This window comes from Emydura macquarii, unplaced genomic scaffold (assembly GCF_026122565.2).
Source record: "Emydura macquarii macquarii isolate MOO-44397 ecotype Brisbane River unplaced genomic scaffold, CSIRO-AGI_Emac_v2 contig_3328, whole genome shotgun sequence".
NCBI lineage: Eukaryota > Metazoa > Chordata > Testudines > Chelidae > Emydura > Emydura macquarii.
The window spans coordinates 7,442,073-7,459,872 of NW_027133465.1; the positions used below are offsets into that span (position 1 = coordinate 7,442,073).

The following is a 17,800-nucleotide window of genomic DNA, read 5'->3' on the forward strand; positions in this document are numbered from 1 at the left end:
CAGGAGCGTCCTTGTTGCTATGGCGACTGAAGGGGGGGAAGACAACATGGCGGCTGGCGGCGCGTGGCCCGGCCTTTGATGGTTGGCGCGCAGGGCCCCTCCTCCCCCAGGGGCTGAGGCTCCCGAGGGCGATGGCAAGGGAAGCACAGGTACCGGCGGCACCCACGAGGGGCAGTTGGGGGGCCCTGCGCCGCGGCCTGCCTCGCTCTCGGAACGGGAGGACCCGGAGCTTTGGGGGGGTCCACTCGCTCCGACGCCTCACGGCAGCGGGGACCCCTCCCCCCACGCCAACCGCGCGCTGACTCCAGCGGGCCGCGGCCCCGCCCCCCCCGGTAGCCCACACCAACCCCCATCGCACCACGTCTCCCCCCTAGTGCCCCCCCCCACAGGCACCAACTGCACGCCGCCTCCCCCCTCCTTGGCACCGCCACAGCACCCACAACCGGCCCGGTCCCCCCACCCCCAGGCCGGTTTCATCACTTCCATGTTCCCCCTCTCCCCCCCCCCCGTGGGTAACCAGTGCCCGCTGCGTCCCCCAGGGCGGGCTATGCCAAGAACACGCCAACCCCTCGGTGTCCCATCCTCCCCATGCCAGTGTCGTGCCGACACCGTCGCATTACGTCCCATGCCAATGACGCACCAAGCCTATTACGCCATGTCCCCCCCCCCCACACATTTGTACCCTACCCCGACCGCACGCTAATTCCATTGTGCCACGTCTCCCCAGCCGGTATCCCATGCCAACGATGTGCCAGCTCCATCGCACTGTGTCCCCCCCAGTCAGCATCCTGTGCCGGGTCAACTGCCGCCATGTCCCATTCTCCCAGTCAGTGCGCGATTGCCATTGTGTGGCCCCCCCCCCAGTATCCCACACCGATGCCGCACCATTGGGATGGCTCCCCACCAGTCACCCATGCCAACACCTCCTTTAATGCCTCTGTCCTGCCTCCCCTCCATGCACAATGCTTGTGCCCCTTCAGTACCCTGATGACGCTGTCACTATTCTGACCACCATGGCCCTGCATTACCCCATCAGCGTCCCATGCTGACATTGTGCCAGCTCCTATAACACTGTCTCATCTCCTTGGTTAGTTCACAGCAATGCTTTGCTGGTCACCACCTCACCACTTTACCCTGTCATGCCAATGCCCCACTGACCATTATCACCCCTCCTTATTCCATCAGATCACTTATTTAGGTGCCTAAATATGGACTTAAGCGCTTAATAATTGACACCCAGGTTTTGAAACATTGGCTTATGTGACTTGCTCAAGGCCTCAGAACATGAAGATAACAAACGATGGGGGTAAGGAAAGGGAGGATGAGGGTTAAAATAGAAAAATATCGGGAGTCATATTCTATACTGAATCAAGCAGACACATTGCTATTTTTAAGATGGATTTAGTTGCCTAAGTTTTGGCACTCAAGTTTGAAAATTTTGGCTGTAATAGCTCCATCTCAGTTTACTTAAGAGTAGGGAATGCATACCATGCCCCTCTCACAGGATTGTTTTGAGGATTAACTAAGTAACCTCTGTCCAGTGCTTTGAGTAGCATTGTTAGTTGTGGCAGTAACAGTACCAGTGAAAGTGTTAATTGTTTTATCTGTGCCTTGATCTTCTTAGTAACTCTGTAGACAAGATGGCTACAACCAGGCTGTATAAACTAGACAGTGGAAACAGTTATGCAACCAACTGCTTCCCTGCCAGAAGCATTTTGCGGACAAGCGAAGAAGGTAACATTTTTTTGACTGCTAATAACTGTCACCCGCTGAATACCATGTCAGATTCCATAGAATTCCAGTTGTTAAAGATTTGGGGCCAGATCCTACACTTGTATAAATCAGTATAACGCCATTATTTTCAATGAAGCTACACTGACTTACACTATCTCAGAATCTGGCCTTTGGACTTTTTTTTTTGGTGTCTCTCCATCACCCATATGTTAAAATAAATGCTTTAAGAGATGAATCTCATTCAGACTAGAAATGCTAGACACTTGCTTCAGTTTGTATGCAAGAGAGTTCTTACATCTGCGCACACTTAATATAGGAAAAGTCCCTGGGCCAAATTCAGCTCTGATATAAGTGGCTTTTATGGGAACTGCATCCCTTTACACCAAGGTTGAATTTGATTAAATGTGATACTTTTAATTGTATTGTCATCACAGAAGGTAACTCAAGCATAACTGTCACTATAATGATTGTGGGGCCGGGGAGGCCAAAGAAAATAACCCATTTTTCATGACACATGTATTCGCTATTATGTGCATAATGGATTTATGCCAAATGAATAAGAATCCCTGCCCTGCCAAGCTTAGTCTAGTCATGTGTGAACACAACAAGTTAAGGCTGTGTCTGCACCAGAGAATTGACCTTTGGTAATTGACCAGATGGGACATCATAAGGGTAGGGACTAATAGTGCAATGTGTCCACACTGTTCGTGCACTTTTAAGTTTTGCCTTGTACTCATACTTGCATAAGACTATGCCATGTCAGTTGCATTGTCTTCTGGTTCTTTTTCAGAGTTCCTAGCATAGCTCCCTGAAGCAATGGTTTATGGGAGATTTCAACAGGCCTTGTGGGAGCCCAGGGAATTGTGGGAGAAATCAAACTATTTCCTGGGAAAATCCCACAATGTTCTGAGAAATGGAGCCATTTTCAAGTCCTTTTTGTCAAATGGAGGCCAAGAACAACACTCACCTTTTGCTTCTTGCTCAGCCAGAAGGGTTTCTGCTGGAGCTTTTGAAAAGTAATTGTGATGCAGATACACTGGGAAAAGGACTTGGAAATGACACTGGTTCGTCGAAGCTTATGGGAGTTTTCCAGGAAAATATTTGACCACTTTTCCCTTAATTCTCCTTCTTAACACCCAGAAGGCCTTTTGAAATCTTTCATAAGCCACAACTTCAGGGAACTGTGCTGGCTATTGTTAGGTATCCAAGTGACAATGCAGCTGCAATATTGCAGAACAGCGCTAGTACATATGTGCTGGGAAAAGCTGCATCTGAAACAGCATGTTTAGTTAACACATTACACCATTGGTACATGCACTAGTGTTGGCTTACATATTCCTTTACTAATTTTTCAATTCTGTAGTGTAGTTGCAACCATTGAGTCAAAAACTCTACTCAAGCTCTCTTTGGGGTAGTGCAAATCTGCACCTCCTGCAGCTAAGGGCTGTGCCTTAATGGCACATGCTAGCCCATGGACTGTAAAGTCTTTCGGGCAGGGGCCATCTTTTTGTTTTGTGTTTGTACAGCTCCTAGCACAATGGGTGTCGGTCCTTGTCCAGGACTGGAGCGCCTAGATGCTATAGTAAGACACACAATAATAATCAGAATTTGCAATGTGAACAAGCACAGTCTAAAACTATGTTTAAATGTACCTGAAAAGGTTCCAAAATGTCTCTTGATACAAAGTGGACAGTTGTATAATCTCTAGGGCTTCATTTTAATGAGCATTCTAATAGGAATCACAGCCTGATGATCTAGAGTAGGACAGGAACAGTAAAGCTGCAGCCAGAGTTTCAGGGAGGAGCATATGTCTCCTATCATTGTTTTTAGCTATGCCCTATATTTTTGTGAGGTTGTTTTGGATGAGTCAACGTCTATGAAATACTTTAGAAATTACAGAAAAAATCTTGGATTTACTTAACAGTAGTAAAATTCTACTTTTCTGCGTCTGACTGCAGCCTTGATATTTGTGTCCTTATCTGACAATACAGTTGCTTCCTGATTAATTATTTTATACTGAAATATTTTATAGAGAGGTCATTTTCAAAAACTGGTGATTTAACCATGTCACATCAGATCAAATGCCCAAGTGCCTAGCTTATGCCTGCAGAAATTAAATTTGTTAGTCTTTAAAGTGCTACAGGACTCTCATTGTTTATTCTAAGGTTTGTTTGCCTACTTCGATGTCTATTGTAATCTTGTACTTCCTTATGCCAGGGGCTGGTCACTGGCTGGTGGCTCACAGAGCTGCCCAGAAGACCAAGTTTGAGGCAGTGATCTGTGCGAAATCCCTTCAAGAGAAAAGAATTGTAGGGGAGATCCCACAGTACATGGCAGAGCTCCAACACCATGGATACACAGATAAAATAGTTCAAGAGAATATCCTAGATGGGCCATTTTTGGTGAGTGCAAACCTCACTGAATGATGAGGCAAAATACTTGGAATTATCCTTCACAGTTACATAGTACTTTTCATCTCTTGCTCTCAAAGTGCTTTCCCAGCTAACTGAGTAAGTGTCACAACAGTCTTGGGAGGCCAAGTCTAAGCAACTGGTATGAAATACCTTGGTGGTCTTGTTACCACCAGCTCCATTAGCATTGGGGTCAACTCATTCTTTTATCCTGGTGTCTATACCATTCAGGCTGTGTGGGTCACACAGGTGACACATTAAAAGCTGAGGTTCTCTTCCTTCTGCATGGACCAGGTGGCAATTTTTGGAAGAGTTAGGGACTTGCCCCTGTATCTATAGCCAAGTTTCTCTGCTATCCCTGTTGTTCAGAGGTGGTCTGCTTGGCTGCCTCTTGCACCCAATAGGTAATTTCATTTCTGTGACAGTGCATGCAGACATGGATCAAATATTACTTAGATTGTAAACTTTTGGGGTTAGGGACTGGTTCTTTGTTCTGTCCAGCACAGTGAGGTCCTGGCGCTACTGCAGTATGACTAATAAATAAAATTTAGAACTCTCTACTGTTGGAAGTGCTGCAGAATCCATTTGACCAAAAATCAAGACAGATGCTAATTTATGCATGGAAAATTGACCCAATGCCATTCCCTACGTCCCTATTCAGCAAGTGACCCGATCCCTTCTGGCCTTCTTCCCAGCTTCCCGCCCCTCCCAACCAACACATGCCTGCTAACTCCTTTCCCACGTCAGCTTCCCCCAGCCTATATGCTAGTTGTTCCACAGGGAAGTTTCCTACTCTGCTGTCTCAGTCACAACACCCTCTTCTCTACTCCCCCTTCCCTTCAGGAGCACTCTGACTTCTTAATCCCTGCTCTCCTTCCCAGTTAGCTGAGGCTATTCTAAAGGTTACATCTGGTGCTCAGATTTTCAACCAAAATAGCATGAATGATGGTCTCGCACAAAGCTCTATGGTCACACCACATTCCCTCCTAACTTCATATACACTATATGGCGTTAAGGCCTGAGTTGTTGTCACAATCCAGAAAGCATGTTAATAGCTTTAAGAAATTAGTTTATTACATTTCTGTAGCCAATTGGCTACAAATACCAAACCTATACAGTGATACATGATCCCCACATATTAGCAATCATTGCCAGCTGATCAGACATGTCTTCTTTTAGAGCCCTTTATAAGACCAGTGCAGACATACAGGAACAGAGGGAAAACACCTATGCTTTTCAGCTGCAGAGAAGTGTTAGGGCTTTCTGCAGAACCAAGCAGACAGGGACAGCTCATGATATTCATTGCTCACTGGCAGAAAGAAATGACAATCCAGCAAGTTTGCAAAGTCTTAACCTTTAATGATTTTACAGGATGCGATACAAACTTTGTGCTTCGTAAACATGTAACCTCAAACTTTGAAGAAATAGCAACTCTCTGGGTTCAAACAGCAAGACAAATGATTACTGCAAAAATAGTTTTTATCTTGTTACCGCAAACTATGACCCTCCCACAGCAAAATACACCAAAGTCTTTTTGTTCCATTTTAAAATCTAATTGTTATTGAAAATCACTTGTCTATACAGATAGTTAATGTGCGGTAAGTTGGGATGTATCTACGGTGCACTAACTGCTTAGAAACTGAGTCTATCAAAGTGCACTATGGGTCCACACAGCCAGTTAGTGTGGGGCAGGCTACTGCGCTGTCAATTTACACCTCAGCTTGCCACACACAAACTGCTAATATAGACCAGCCTTCACTAAGAATTTTATAAACCCATTAATACAACACAGAACTAACAAGGAATAAACTGTTTAATGTTTGCTAGCAAAGGAATATTCCTGTGCATAATTCAATATTGCGATGCTCATCTGAACCCCTCTCCTCTTGAACCTCTTAATTTCCTACTCTAAAAATCGTTGTCACCATTCCCACCTACCCCTATTGACATTCCTCATCTCTTGCTATGGTTCTGTCAATCTTATCATCCATTCCTTTTCTCTTCTATTCTTCTTTCTGTCTCTTCAGGGAGCACTGCTTCATCTTTACTGAGCTGGCTATTGAAATTGTCCCCTGCATCCAGGAACGTTGCCAGAGGATACATGAATCACTGAGAACAGGAGGCAGTAAGGAAAGCAGTGAATGTCTTTAGGACAGCATTTTGCATCCAAAGTGAAACATCAGCATAAAGGCTGCAGATATTGCCCTGCCTGGAGTGTAAATGAATGAGCGTGGAAGTGCATGATGCAGCATGTTAACAAATGCTCCAACTAAAAGCCATTGTTCTGTAAAATTTTACTAAAAGGTGCATTATTTTGCCATGGACCTTAGAGTGATGTCTTGCTTCAGCTCTGTTTTGTCCCGTTATTACGTGGAAGGCTGAATCATAAACCATAACTCAAGACTTCCATATATGGTATAGGGATGAGATGCAATAAGATGTTTCCAAGAATATATGTTTATCTTAACCCAAGTGGATTAAGCTAAACAGGAACAAGGCATTTGTTCCACATTAAGATGTCCACACATGGAGTTAATCCTTGTACAGACAAGGCCTTAGTTTCAGTATCATGGATGATAGGCAGAAGGGGGACAGAAGGCTTCAGAGTGTTTGTTCTTCAGAGCAGAAGACCTGAACATTAGCATCCATCATCCTTCATTATTGGCAAAGAGAACTGGATTGTTTGTAAACAGGCAACACAAAGTGCCATGAAGCTATTGTGATTTATTTTGACTCTTCCCACGCTGGCTAGGAGAATAACTGGTGAAAGAATACACTCTGATGTTCCGCACAATTTGTATTGGCTCTGCTGTTACCCTTCCTTTGCCCTGAAACACAGGGTTCTCTCTGGACTTTCCCTCGCAGGTGAAGGAGGGGCAGGGGTCAGAGCCAGCCTTAGGGAAAATAGCTCCATGGGCAAACTTGTGTTTTGGCACCCCAGACCCTGCTGTCTCCCCAGGACTCCCACCCATCCCCCTAGGCCCCTGCTACCTCCTCCCCCACCACCCATTGCCCAGAGCTCCTTTTCATGGCCTCGCACCCCAGGCCTGCCCAACACCTTACTTCTTGACCACAGTGCCCACCTGCAAGGCCAGCCCTGGCTCAGTTACCAGCGCTGGGAGCTGCTTCAGTTGGCGCGTTGAGAGGGAAATGAGGCTGGGAGCTGCTGCCACCAGGGACTCGGGCTCAAGGTGCCTGCGCAGTATGTGCGTGCACATGCAGCAGGATCTGGCGGGGGTGCATCTCACCTCTCACTGTATGCTTCTGTCCGTGCGCTCTGCCCTGCATTCAAGGCCCCAAACACGGAGGGACCTGCATACCTGGCTACTGTAGCCTGGCTCACCCAGGCCCCCGCCAGGAAGGAGTGTTGATAGCGAGCAGAGGGGACTGCTGCTGTGCTGAGGTGGTGGGAAGTGGCAGCACCTCCTGCCTTTGCCCAAAATTGCTGTTGGTTCCTTCCCGATACAACCGAACCCGGCTGGCATGGGACTGATCGCTCACCAGCACATGGTTCCTGCTCTCCTGCACAGCGATAGCATGTCACCTGTCAGATGTTGTCAGGCAGTCAAGAACTGGGAATCCCGCATCTCTGTACGGTTTTTCCTTTTGGAGCATGCAGCCACATACCTTGTAGACCTGGCACTTCAGCATATGTCCATGGGTGATTTTACATTGGTGTAGCTCCTGTAGAAGTGAAAGCAGAATCACTCGTCCCTAAGGCATAATCGAGATAATAAACCCATTTTATTCCTTGTCCTGGTTGTTCCTGAGCTTTTATTTTTCCAGATACTGAACTATTGAATGTCGAATTGTCTAGCTAGGCTGCTGGGCTAACCCTTTGGTTTGTTTTCCCAGATTAAGCTCCACTGTGTGAAGATCCCTTCAGATCTGTGCTCTGTGGATATAAGCGACAAAAATCTGGTCTCAGTAAGTATGATATACTCTCAAAAAGAAATGTGACAAATCACCTCAAATCTGGGGAGTGATTCACTATGTTAGCTCGTGAGTGGCCATGCTGCAGGCAAAAAATGTGTGAGAATGCATACTTTACTTCCCTGCCACAACCAGGCCAGACAACCACACACTTGTAGTGTAGCTCAGTGATTCTCAACATTTTTGTGGACAAGACCCATCTGTAAACCTTGATGGCCTGTGGTGACCCAGTAAATAGCTTTAGTGCAAAAAACATCTGGCTTATTAAATATTTCTTAAATACCCATAACACATAATATACATGTTGCCATAGTAAGTATTAAATAAGTATACTAGGCGTACTGTAGTGGCGGCTCCTGTGTATAGATGGCTGGTGAAAATATTCTTGGGAGTAGGGAAGCTGAGTGTGTGTGGATGGCAGGGTATGGGGATTTGCTGTCTCTATCCCAGTCCAGTGTGGAGGGGAAGCCCTGGGGAGTCAGGGGGTAGGTATGATGTTGGAGAGTGAGCCTGCTCTGTACTCACCCTGCAGCAGTGGCTCCTGTTTCATCAGATTGGGCCTGGCTCTCCGATATGTCCCACTGGCTCTCGCCACTTGCAGATTTTCTGTGGCAGGCTCCCCTAAATGGGGGTGATGGTCTAAGCCATCTGATCACCCCAAGAAAACAAACTGGAGCAACTGATCACCCAAGTTAACTCTGCAGTGATGACAGACCCTCAGAGACTTTGCTGCCTATTTTCAGAATACACAGCATGACAAAGTGGGAAACAAATACTGGGAAGTGCTACAGCTTAGAAGTTGTGACAAAAAAAGACCCAGCTATTTCAAAATGGGCAGGAACACTTGTTTTTCTTTCTCTTCTTTCAGGCTAAAGAAGATGACTTTGAGCAGTTTGATTCTGTTGCATATATCAATGCTACAGAAAACCTATTGACATTAGGTAAGGAGGTACATTGCTGAAATGTAGATGCATCTCTTAGACGCAGGCGCGTGACATAGGGAATCTAAGCATCTCCGAGCTCATGGCTAGAACCTCACAGTTAGGTTTAAAAAAGAATGCACAGCGCCTCTGTGTAGAATTGCTCCCCACTATCCAGTAGATTTCCTTGTATCAGTTCTTATAATAATCTCTAGCTCTTACATAGTGTTTTTCATCAGTAGTTCTCAAAATGTTGTACAAAGGAGGCCAGTACAATTATCCCTATTTTACAGATGAAGAAACTGGAGAACAGAGCAGTAAATTGATTTACTTAAGGCCTTCCAGCAGGCCAGTGGCAGGACAGGGAATGGAAATCAGGTCTTTTGAGTCCCAGGTATTCAGAACAAAAGCATATTCAGGCCTGACAAGAAGCCTGCTCTGATTTAATAGCAATTGCAGAAATTACAAAATCTGGTTTAGTGTTCCACATATGTAAGAAAGATGCAATGTAATCATATTTATGAGGAAAACAGAAGATGCAAGCAACCAGCACTAGAAGAAACTGGTTCGAGTTAGCACAAAACTTGTACTGGCTGGAGTGGAGAATTGATATGTATTAGTCTCTCATTTCCATATGTATAAGAAAAGATAACAACAAGTTATATATAAGTCAGCCTAATAAAGGGACGTTGAAGCTGTGAATTGTCTGGTGCCGGAGGCCACTGTGGTGAGATCATCGTGATGTGCTTCCCACTTGTAAGTAACTGATCACTGCTTGCTAGACTTTGTCTTAAAGATTTGTTAGACCCACCTGCAGAGTGGTGTATTTCAATCCAACACAAGCCTAGTGCTGTCTGATCAGTTATTAATTTGGAGAAAACCAAAGAAACTAATTTCAGTCAGGAATAAAAAAATTAAGCTAAATATTTCCTTCAGTGGTTCAAGGATACTCCCAGCTCAGAGGTCAGGAAACATGTGAAACTGAATTACATCTTTGAAAAAAATCAAATTATATTGGGCCATCATGTATTGTAAAGATTGTGTTGTGTTGGGGTGTGGTTTGTATTTTCTTTCAAAAGTATTCATCAGTAATATCAAGAATTTCCAGACTTGTTATAATTAATTACAACAACATTTTGGAGGGGATATTAAATCTTATGCTACAAGATTAAAGTACATGTCTCTGCTCTTGGAGATCAGGATGAGACCTAATGTGGGGGACAGATTGCCCCACATCTGCCTACTGTGGGGTTCTTACGCCTTCCTGTGAACCATCTGGCACTAGCCACTGTCCGAGACAGGCTATTGGACAGAATGGACCTTGGGTCTGATTCACTCTGGCAGTTCATACATTCCACTGTACCTGTTCAACCTTTATTAGCTTTACAATAGCATGAGCATAAGAAAACACTGGGGCATGGTGGGTCATCTTTATGGGGAGATGTCTAGGATAGGCCAGGAAGGATTGAAATGTGGATGGTTGGCCATGCAAAGGAAGACTAAGGCTTGGTCTACACTTCAAAGTTATATCAGCATAGCTACATCAATCAGGGGTGTGAAAGAAACCCACCCTTGACCAGCATAGCTATGCTGACATAACTGTGTCCACACAGGGGGTTATGTCGATGGAAGAGTGCTTCCATTGACGTATCTAATGTAATTTGGGAAGGTGGTGTTCCTACCTGTGATGTAGGCTGCTTCAACACTGTGGGGCGATGTTGGCATAGCTATGTCAACATAGTTGTGCTGATATAGTCTCTGCAGCGTAGACAGCCTTAAATGTGACAAAACTTTGGGAAACTGAAAACAAAGATGGTCAGGCAAAATCATTGAGGGATCAAAGATGATCAGTTTATGGATGGGGTCTGTGAAGGAGCACACTAGAAGAATTTAAATACCCAGCGCGGTAGGAGTTCATGTAGGGTTTCAAAAACAAAGATGGCCGTTGTGAACTGGATCCTGAAATATATTGGGAGCCACTAGAATGATCTGAGGATGGGATGATGTCGCTGCTGTGGAAAGAGAAGAAGCAGTATTCTGTACATTTGGGAATGTCGGGAGTTGGAGATGCTACAGGGAAGGGAGTTGCAGTCATCAAGATAAGAAGCAACCTGGAAGCATGGATGAAGACTGCAGCAGAGCTGGAACTGAGACAGATCCATACATGGTCGATGTTGGTGAGGCGGTGAGAGCCGCATTTGCAGGCATATTTAAGGATATGCAAGATTCGCTCCTGACATGAGCAATAGGAGAGGGGTTTGGAAGAGAAGCAATGGCTGACATTATTTTGTTGGAAGTGGACCAGTGTTCCTGAACACTTTAGGTCCCAATCTAGTCATTGATAGCACCCCAAAGGATTGCCTGTGACACTCCATGTGTTATCAATTGCAGGATTGGCGTCCTAGTTGTGACCCATGTGGAGGCCATCCCAAATTCCCAGGACTCACCATAAAATCAAACTGCAGTCTCAGTTCTTTACATAACAAAAAAACAAACAAAAAGACAACGTTAACCCCCACTCTACACTCCAGTGACTCTCGTAATGCATTGGGTACCAAAACTCTCACGCTTGATTGTTTAAAGATGCTAGCAGTTTGCTTCCAGGTCTGCCAGTGTTTGGTTTCAGCTTGTTTTGCTCAAGATTGGGAAGTGATGCTGAAAATAAACATTAAGCATGTTACAAAAAAGAGCACTGGATAGCTCCAGCGGCAAATAACAGGAGAGAGAATTTTTCACATCTAGGTCACAGGTTTGACTGTCCCCCGTTGGTAATGACTAAAAGTTGTTACTGTCTGATGGCTGTTCATTGGTCCTTCTATGAAATGATTTTGATGGCCTCAGTCCCATTCCTATTGGACAACGTAACATGCCACTAAACCATCACTAGAATTAGAAATGAGACCAGAGAATGAATGGCAGTGGAGACTGAACTCACAGAGGTGGTCCCTCTAGCTCAAGGTTGAGGCATAGTGTGGCTTTCACTGCCACTACTTATGATGCACCTGATGTTTGTATAAACAAGAGACTTTGGTCTCCAGGGTTGTTAAGCAAGGTTCTGTGCTTGGTGTCTCCTTGTGGTTCCCTCATGCTATATCTTTGACCTTCACCTCATCCCTATCTGTTTATTTTTTGTCCCCCTTACTCAGTTAAGTCCTAAGTGCTGTCTCATCACACATGTGAGGGGCAGGCCTTCTGTTGCTGGGTAGGTTCTACCCACTTCTCAGGAGTTAGCAGTCAGTGCTTTTCACCAACACTAAATTCACTTATGTGGGATTTTCAAGGCAGCAGACAGGAGTTAGATGGCCATTTCCCATCGACTCTCATTGGGGGCTGGACCCCTCATTCTGTTAGGCCCCTTTCTTTGTTTTTAAAGGCTGGAATTTCAATACAAAACCCTATAAATGGTCATTGGAAATAAAATCTGATTTTTTTTTTTCCTCTCCCAGAAAACCTTGGTCCCACTCTTTCCTGCCAGCTTGGTACCTTGGTGTATTCCACAGCAAGATGTCAATTGTTCTTTCAATGCAATTCATTTCTCTCAATTTTTTTCTCTTTTTATCCATTTAGAAGCATTTCGTAAGTTTTCTGGACTCAGGGAATTAGAACTTTCCTTGAATGGACTAAGAAATCTTAAAATCAGCGCTGGAGACTTTCTGCACTTGGAAGTAAGATCAGAGGGAAGGTGAAAACCGTACTCAGCTTTTACTCCCATATTTAGAATTGTCATAGCAAGGTGTAACATATTATTATTATTATTATTATTGAACATTTCTTATTAACATTATTTAGCAGGGTATTTAAATTTCATTGTGGATATTGTAAAGGAAACTTGAGTGAAAAGGTGAAGATGTGGACAGAAATGTAATGAGGAATTGAATAAGGAGATTTGAATCTCTTCAGCTTGGACACAGATGTGATTCATATACTCCATTGGTGACAAGAGTGAATGTAACTATTAGCATTTCACACATGATACCCATATCAGCGATTAGTGGGATGAGAGGGTGATGCCTTTAGAATTGCTTTGAATTCCCAGGCTGGCTGTTTATGTGCATCTTTTTATTCAGACACTGTTAATGAGGGATATTGAACAGATTTTTATGATACTTTTATGGGAAAATGTCATTTTTATACCATTTTTCAGTGTTTAACAAAAGCCACACACCTGTGTTCTTTACAGCTGTTATTTTAAACCAGGTATGATGTTCATGATTAGAGGAAGGACATGGTGTAATCCTTAGAGCACAGGACTTAGGAACAAGGAGACTTTGGGTTTATTTCTGGCTCTGGAAGAGGTGTGCTAGGTGACCTTGGGCAAATCGAGGAACCTCTCTGTGCCTCAGTTTCTCGATCTATAAAATGAGGATAATCAGAACTCCTGCATGTTGGCGTTCCCCTGAGACCTCTTCCATTTCCACGTCAAGCTAGGCCTACACTCCACATGCTCAAAGACGTTTTGAGAGTGCTCTGAGATCCTCCAATAGAAAGTGCAGCAGTAGTGCAAGGTGTTATAAAAAATATTCCCACTAAAGATGACTAGAAAACTCTTTCACCAAATCTTCTTTTTTCAGTCATTTCCCTGACAATTTCTATTTCCCTGCTTGCACCGGGACTGTTGTCAGCAGTATCAGATGCGTTGGAGTAAGGGCTCAATGCTGAAAGAGGCTGAGCACCCTCCACCTCCACTGCAGTCACTGGAAGTCGAGGTTCCCCATCACCTCACTGGATCAGACCCTCACTGAATATTAATTACTTCTTATTATTTATTATTATCTTCTATAAATAGGAAACCATCAATAATTCCAGCGGAGGCCAATGTAAGAGAGTTTTTTGTTATATTGGGAATTTCTTTTACATTTCTCCTAGATACTGGATCTTTCTTACAATAATTTGTCTCCTGAGGATGTTCGGACGTTGGGAGTTTTGTCTCAACTTAAAGTTCTTCACCTAACAGCCAATGGACTTAGTTCTCTTCCTTCTGACCTGGCAATCTCAGAGCAGTAAGTCCAGAAAGAGAGAGAATCATGAAGCATTATTCATTTGATCTGAATATATAGACAGACTCTCACTATGCGTTATCCAGTCTTTCTGCAATGTAACTACGGCCCTATCCTGTTTAAAAGACATGCTATTGTGGGGAAGGTGAGGATCATGTATCAGGTTACATTGTTAACATGAATGTTGGGTGGCTGATGTCATGGCTGGGAGGCTGGGAGGACACTTCTCTTGACAGCAGTCACTTCTTACCTTGAAAACTGAAACTTGTTTGGTTTTTTTCTGGGTAAAAAGCCATCGGTGAAACAGCCTTGTGGCTGATGGCAGAGTGAGCATGGACCCCTCCCCGGGAAATATGGAGGTGGCCAGCATGTTAGATTCCAAAAGTACACAAGTTTATTGTGGAAAATCTCACTTGGTCAGTTAGCTGAGGAAGAGCTGGGTGAACTGCTGGCTTCTCTCTGTCAGTCAGCTCTGAAATGGAGCTCAGCTGGCGAGAGGTGGAGATGCCCACAGACCAAATATTCCCTTCCCCCTGTCATGGGTGATTGGGGTGGACAGAGCCCACTTTTACTAAAGACTTGCACACAAGGGGCTGCACACTCTGGATACAGTTCAGCAAAGCACTGAAGCACGTGCTTAGCTATAAGTCTGTGAGCAGTCCTGTTGACTTCAGCCCCATGGGGACCAAGGCATTACCTGTCCCCTGATCAAGGTGGGAGAAGAACCTCCCGTCCATCCCAACACCCAAGTATTGGGTTTTTTTAACAGCTGTCTCCCCTAGAAATCTAGGCCCTGCTCCCATCTGTCTCCTTGACCGCTGCATGCCCAGCTGCAGCCACACATCCTAGGGCAGAGGCAGAGGGCCAAGCCAGGAACCTTTGTGTTGCAGAATCTTATCTGTGCACTCCAGCAATTCCTCCTGTGTCAGCGTGTTCCTCTGTAACTTAAAGAGGCCCAATTCTCCGAACTGCTGGGTGTCTCCTGGGAAGTTATTGAAATCAAAGGCCCTCCACATCTCTTAAGAGGAACCTGTCATCTGTTTGTCTCTGGTTTGAATCCAGATGAGGTTGGTAATTACCTAAAGTTGTTACCATCTAGCTGTTTGGCTGGCTGTGGGAGGAAGGCATGGTGGCCTAGTGGATAGAGCACTGGATTGGGACGCAGACGACCTGGATTCCTGCCTCTGCTGCTGAGTGACCTTGAAGCAAGTCATGTCCCTTTCTGAACCTCAGTTTCTCCATCTGTTTAATGGGGATAATGATCCTGGCCTTCTTTGTAAAGTGCTATGTAAGAGCTAGGTATTATGTGTGAAGTGAATTGGTGATGTCATTCCAGTGTGGAGTGGTCCTGGCAGTTCTCTCCATAACCGTCAATAACTGGCCCCCCTCATTCCTGAGTGCCATCTTGTAGCTGGACACCCTGATGCTATGGTTACCATCCCAATTAGCCTTTTGAGCCTCTAAGGACTCCACAACAGGCTCTTTAGCCCTAATAAAACCCCTCCTTGGGACTGGCTTCTCACCAAAACACAGTGCAAATAATCTGTAAGAAAAGTCCCAAAACATGGTCCATTTATCATCCCTAGTCCTTAAAATCCCAGAACGTCTGGTACATTGAGATAGCACATCCCAGCGTCTGCCATCTTCCTTCACATCCATACTCATCTTCAGTCCTTTCCTGTCCTTTTGTCAGGACAGGTATTGTAGCCCTTCCAGCTGGAGTTGCAGTCCTGATCTTCCCAGCAGCCTCTCTGCTGGGAGTTCATCCTCACCAGGGGACCACCCATCACTCCGCCAGTTCTATTAACCTCTCATCTCAGAAAGGCCATCACGTAGGCCCTTCCACTGCTCCCCTAGCCTTCAACCCCCTCTGCTTCCCAGCGTGGAGATATCAGTGGGTAAGCCATCCTGCTACTCCCCTGCATTCAGGCCTGTCTAGTCCTTGGCTCCAGGTTGGAAGTCAGCAGGTAACTCCCTCTGCTGCTGTCTTCATCCTTCTCTAGTTTGGGGAAATCAGCTGGCAAACCACTCATCACTCGCCCACCTGCCCAGAACCTCCTGCAGCTTCCTTCCTCCCTCTCTGATTCATAGCTTCCAATGCCAGAAGGGATTGTTGGGCTCCTCTAGTCTGGCCTCTTGTATAACACAAGCCACGAAGCTTCCCCAAAATAATTCCTAGAGCAGATCCTTTAGAAAAACATCCAAACATTTAAAAATTGCCAGTGATGGAGACTCTACCACAGCCCTTGGTAAATAGTTAATTACCCTCACTATTAAAAATGTACACCTAATTGCCAGTCTGAATTTGTCTAGCTTCAACTTCCAGCCACTGGAGTGTGTTATACCTTTCTCTGCTAGATTGGAGAGCTCCTTGTTAAATATTTGTTCCCCCTGTAGGTAATCAAGTCCCCCCTTAACCTTTTCTTTATTCAGTTAAATATATTGAGCTCTTTGAGTCTACCACCATAAGTCATGTTTTCTCTTCATTTAATCATCCTCATGGCTCTTCTCTGAACCCTCTCCAACTTATCAACACTTTGCTTGAATTATGGGCACCAGAACTGGACGCAGTATTCCAGCAACAGTCACACCAGTCCAAATGCAGAGAAAAAATAACCTCTAGTCCTACTCGAGATTCTCCTGTTTGTGCATCCCAGGATTGCATTAGGTCTTTTGACCACAACGTCACACTGGGAGCTCAGGTTCAGTGATTATCCACCACGACTCTCAAATCTTTTTCAGAGTCACTGCTTCCCAGGATAGAGTCCCCCATCCTGTAAGTATGGCCGACCGTCTTTGTTCCTGGTTTTATACATTGCATTTAGCCATATTGAAATGCATATTGTTTGCTTGTGCCCAGTTTACCAAGAGATCCAGATCGCACTGAATCAGTGACCTATCCTCTTCATTATTTATCAGTCCTCTAATTTTTGTGTCATCAGCAAACTTTATCAGTGATGATTTCATGTTTTCTTCCATGTCATTGATAAAAACGACAAATAGCATAGGGCCAAGTACTGATCCCTGGGGGCTCCACTGGAAACACATTCACTTGATGACAATGCCCTGTTTGCAAATACATTTGGAGACCTATCGTTCAGTTTTTAATCCATTTAACATGTACCATATTCATTTTATATCATGCTAGTTTAAATCAAAATATCATGTAGTACGAAGTCAAATGCCTTACTGAGGTCTAAGTATATTACATTAACACCATTAGCTTTACCAACCAAACTTGTCATCTCATCAAAAAAAGATATCAAGTTAGTTTGACAGACTCTATTTTCCATAAACTAATGAGTCACCCTGCCCTTTTACTATAGAATTGCTTAAAGAGATATGCACAGTTGTAGTGTGTCCTGCTCCTTAGCAAACAGAAGGACCATATGTAGTACAAAGGTTATATTTAGTTGTAAGTAATCAAATTAACATGCTTTAATGGTTATTGCAACCAATGAGAATGAACTGTTCCTTGGGAAAATATTTAAAAGTACCCAGGGAAAACATAATTAAAATCTGTGATTTAAATCAAGGGTTTCTGCCTGCTGATTTAAACTGTGATTGAAATCGGTGGCTGAAATCAATCCATTCTGCTGACTTCCCTCTCGCCCATGGAGGGGTGTCCCAGAAGTCAGGGTGAGGCACACTAGCGGGTGGTGAGAGGGAAGCGTGCATTGTTATTGTGCATGCTGTACCTGTTCTGTGGAGAAGCAGTCAGCGTCGTTGTCCATAACAAGAATAAGAAAAGAATAAATATGTAAAAATTCAGGATTGGATTTAAAGAGCAAACATCCGGGGAGAA

The 17,800-nt window shown here is 44.6% G+C and overlaps 1 protein-coding gene across 1 annotated transcript in view; it reads left to right on the forward strand.

The window, feature by feature from the left end:
- Positions 1–21: 21 nt before the first annotated feature.
- XRRA1 (X-ray radiation resistance associated 1) overlaps positions 22–17,800 on the forward strand; it is a 35,179-nt gene continuing 17,400 nt past the window's right edge. The window contains exons 1-7 of the mRNA XM_067533196.1: positions 22–149; positions 1,625–1,734; positions 3,952–4,136; positions 8,001–8,072; positions 8,947–9,019; positions 12,566–12,663; positions 13,865–13,998. Of these exons, the coding sequence (XP_067389297.1) occupies positions 1,641–1,734; positions 3,952–4,136; positions 8,001–8,072; positions 8,947–9,019; positions 12,566–12,663; positions 13,865–13,998 (656 nt within the window). The 5' untranslated portion in view covers positions 22–149; positions 1,625–1,640. The remainder of the gene's footprint in view (positions 150–1,624; positions 1,735–3,951; positions 4,137–8,000; positions 8,073–8,946; positions 9,020–12,565; positions 12,664–13,864; positions 13,999–17,800) is intronic.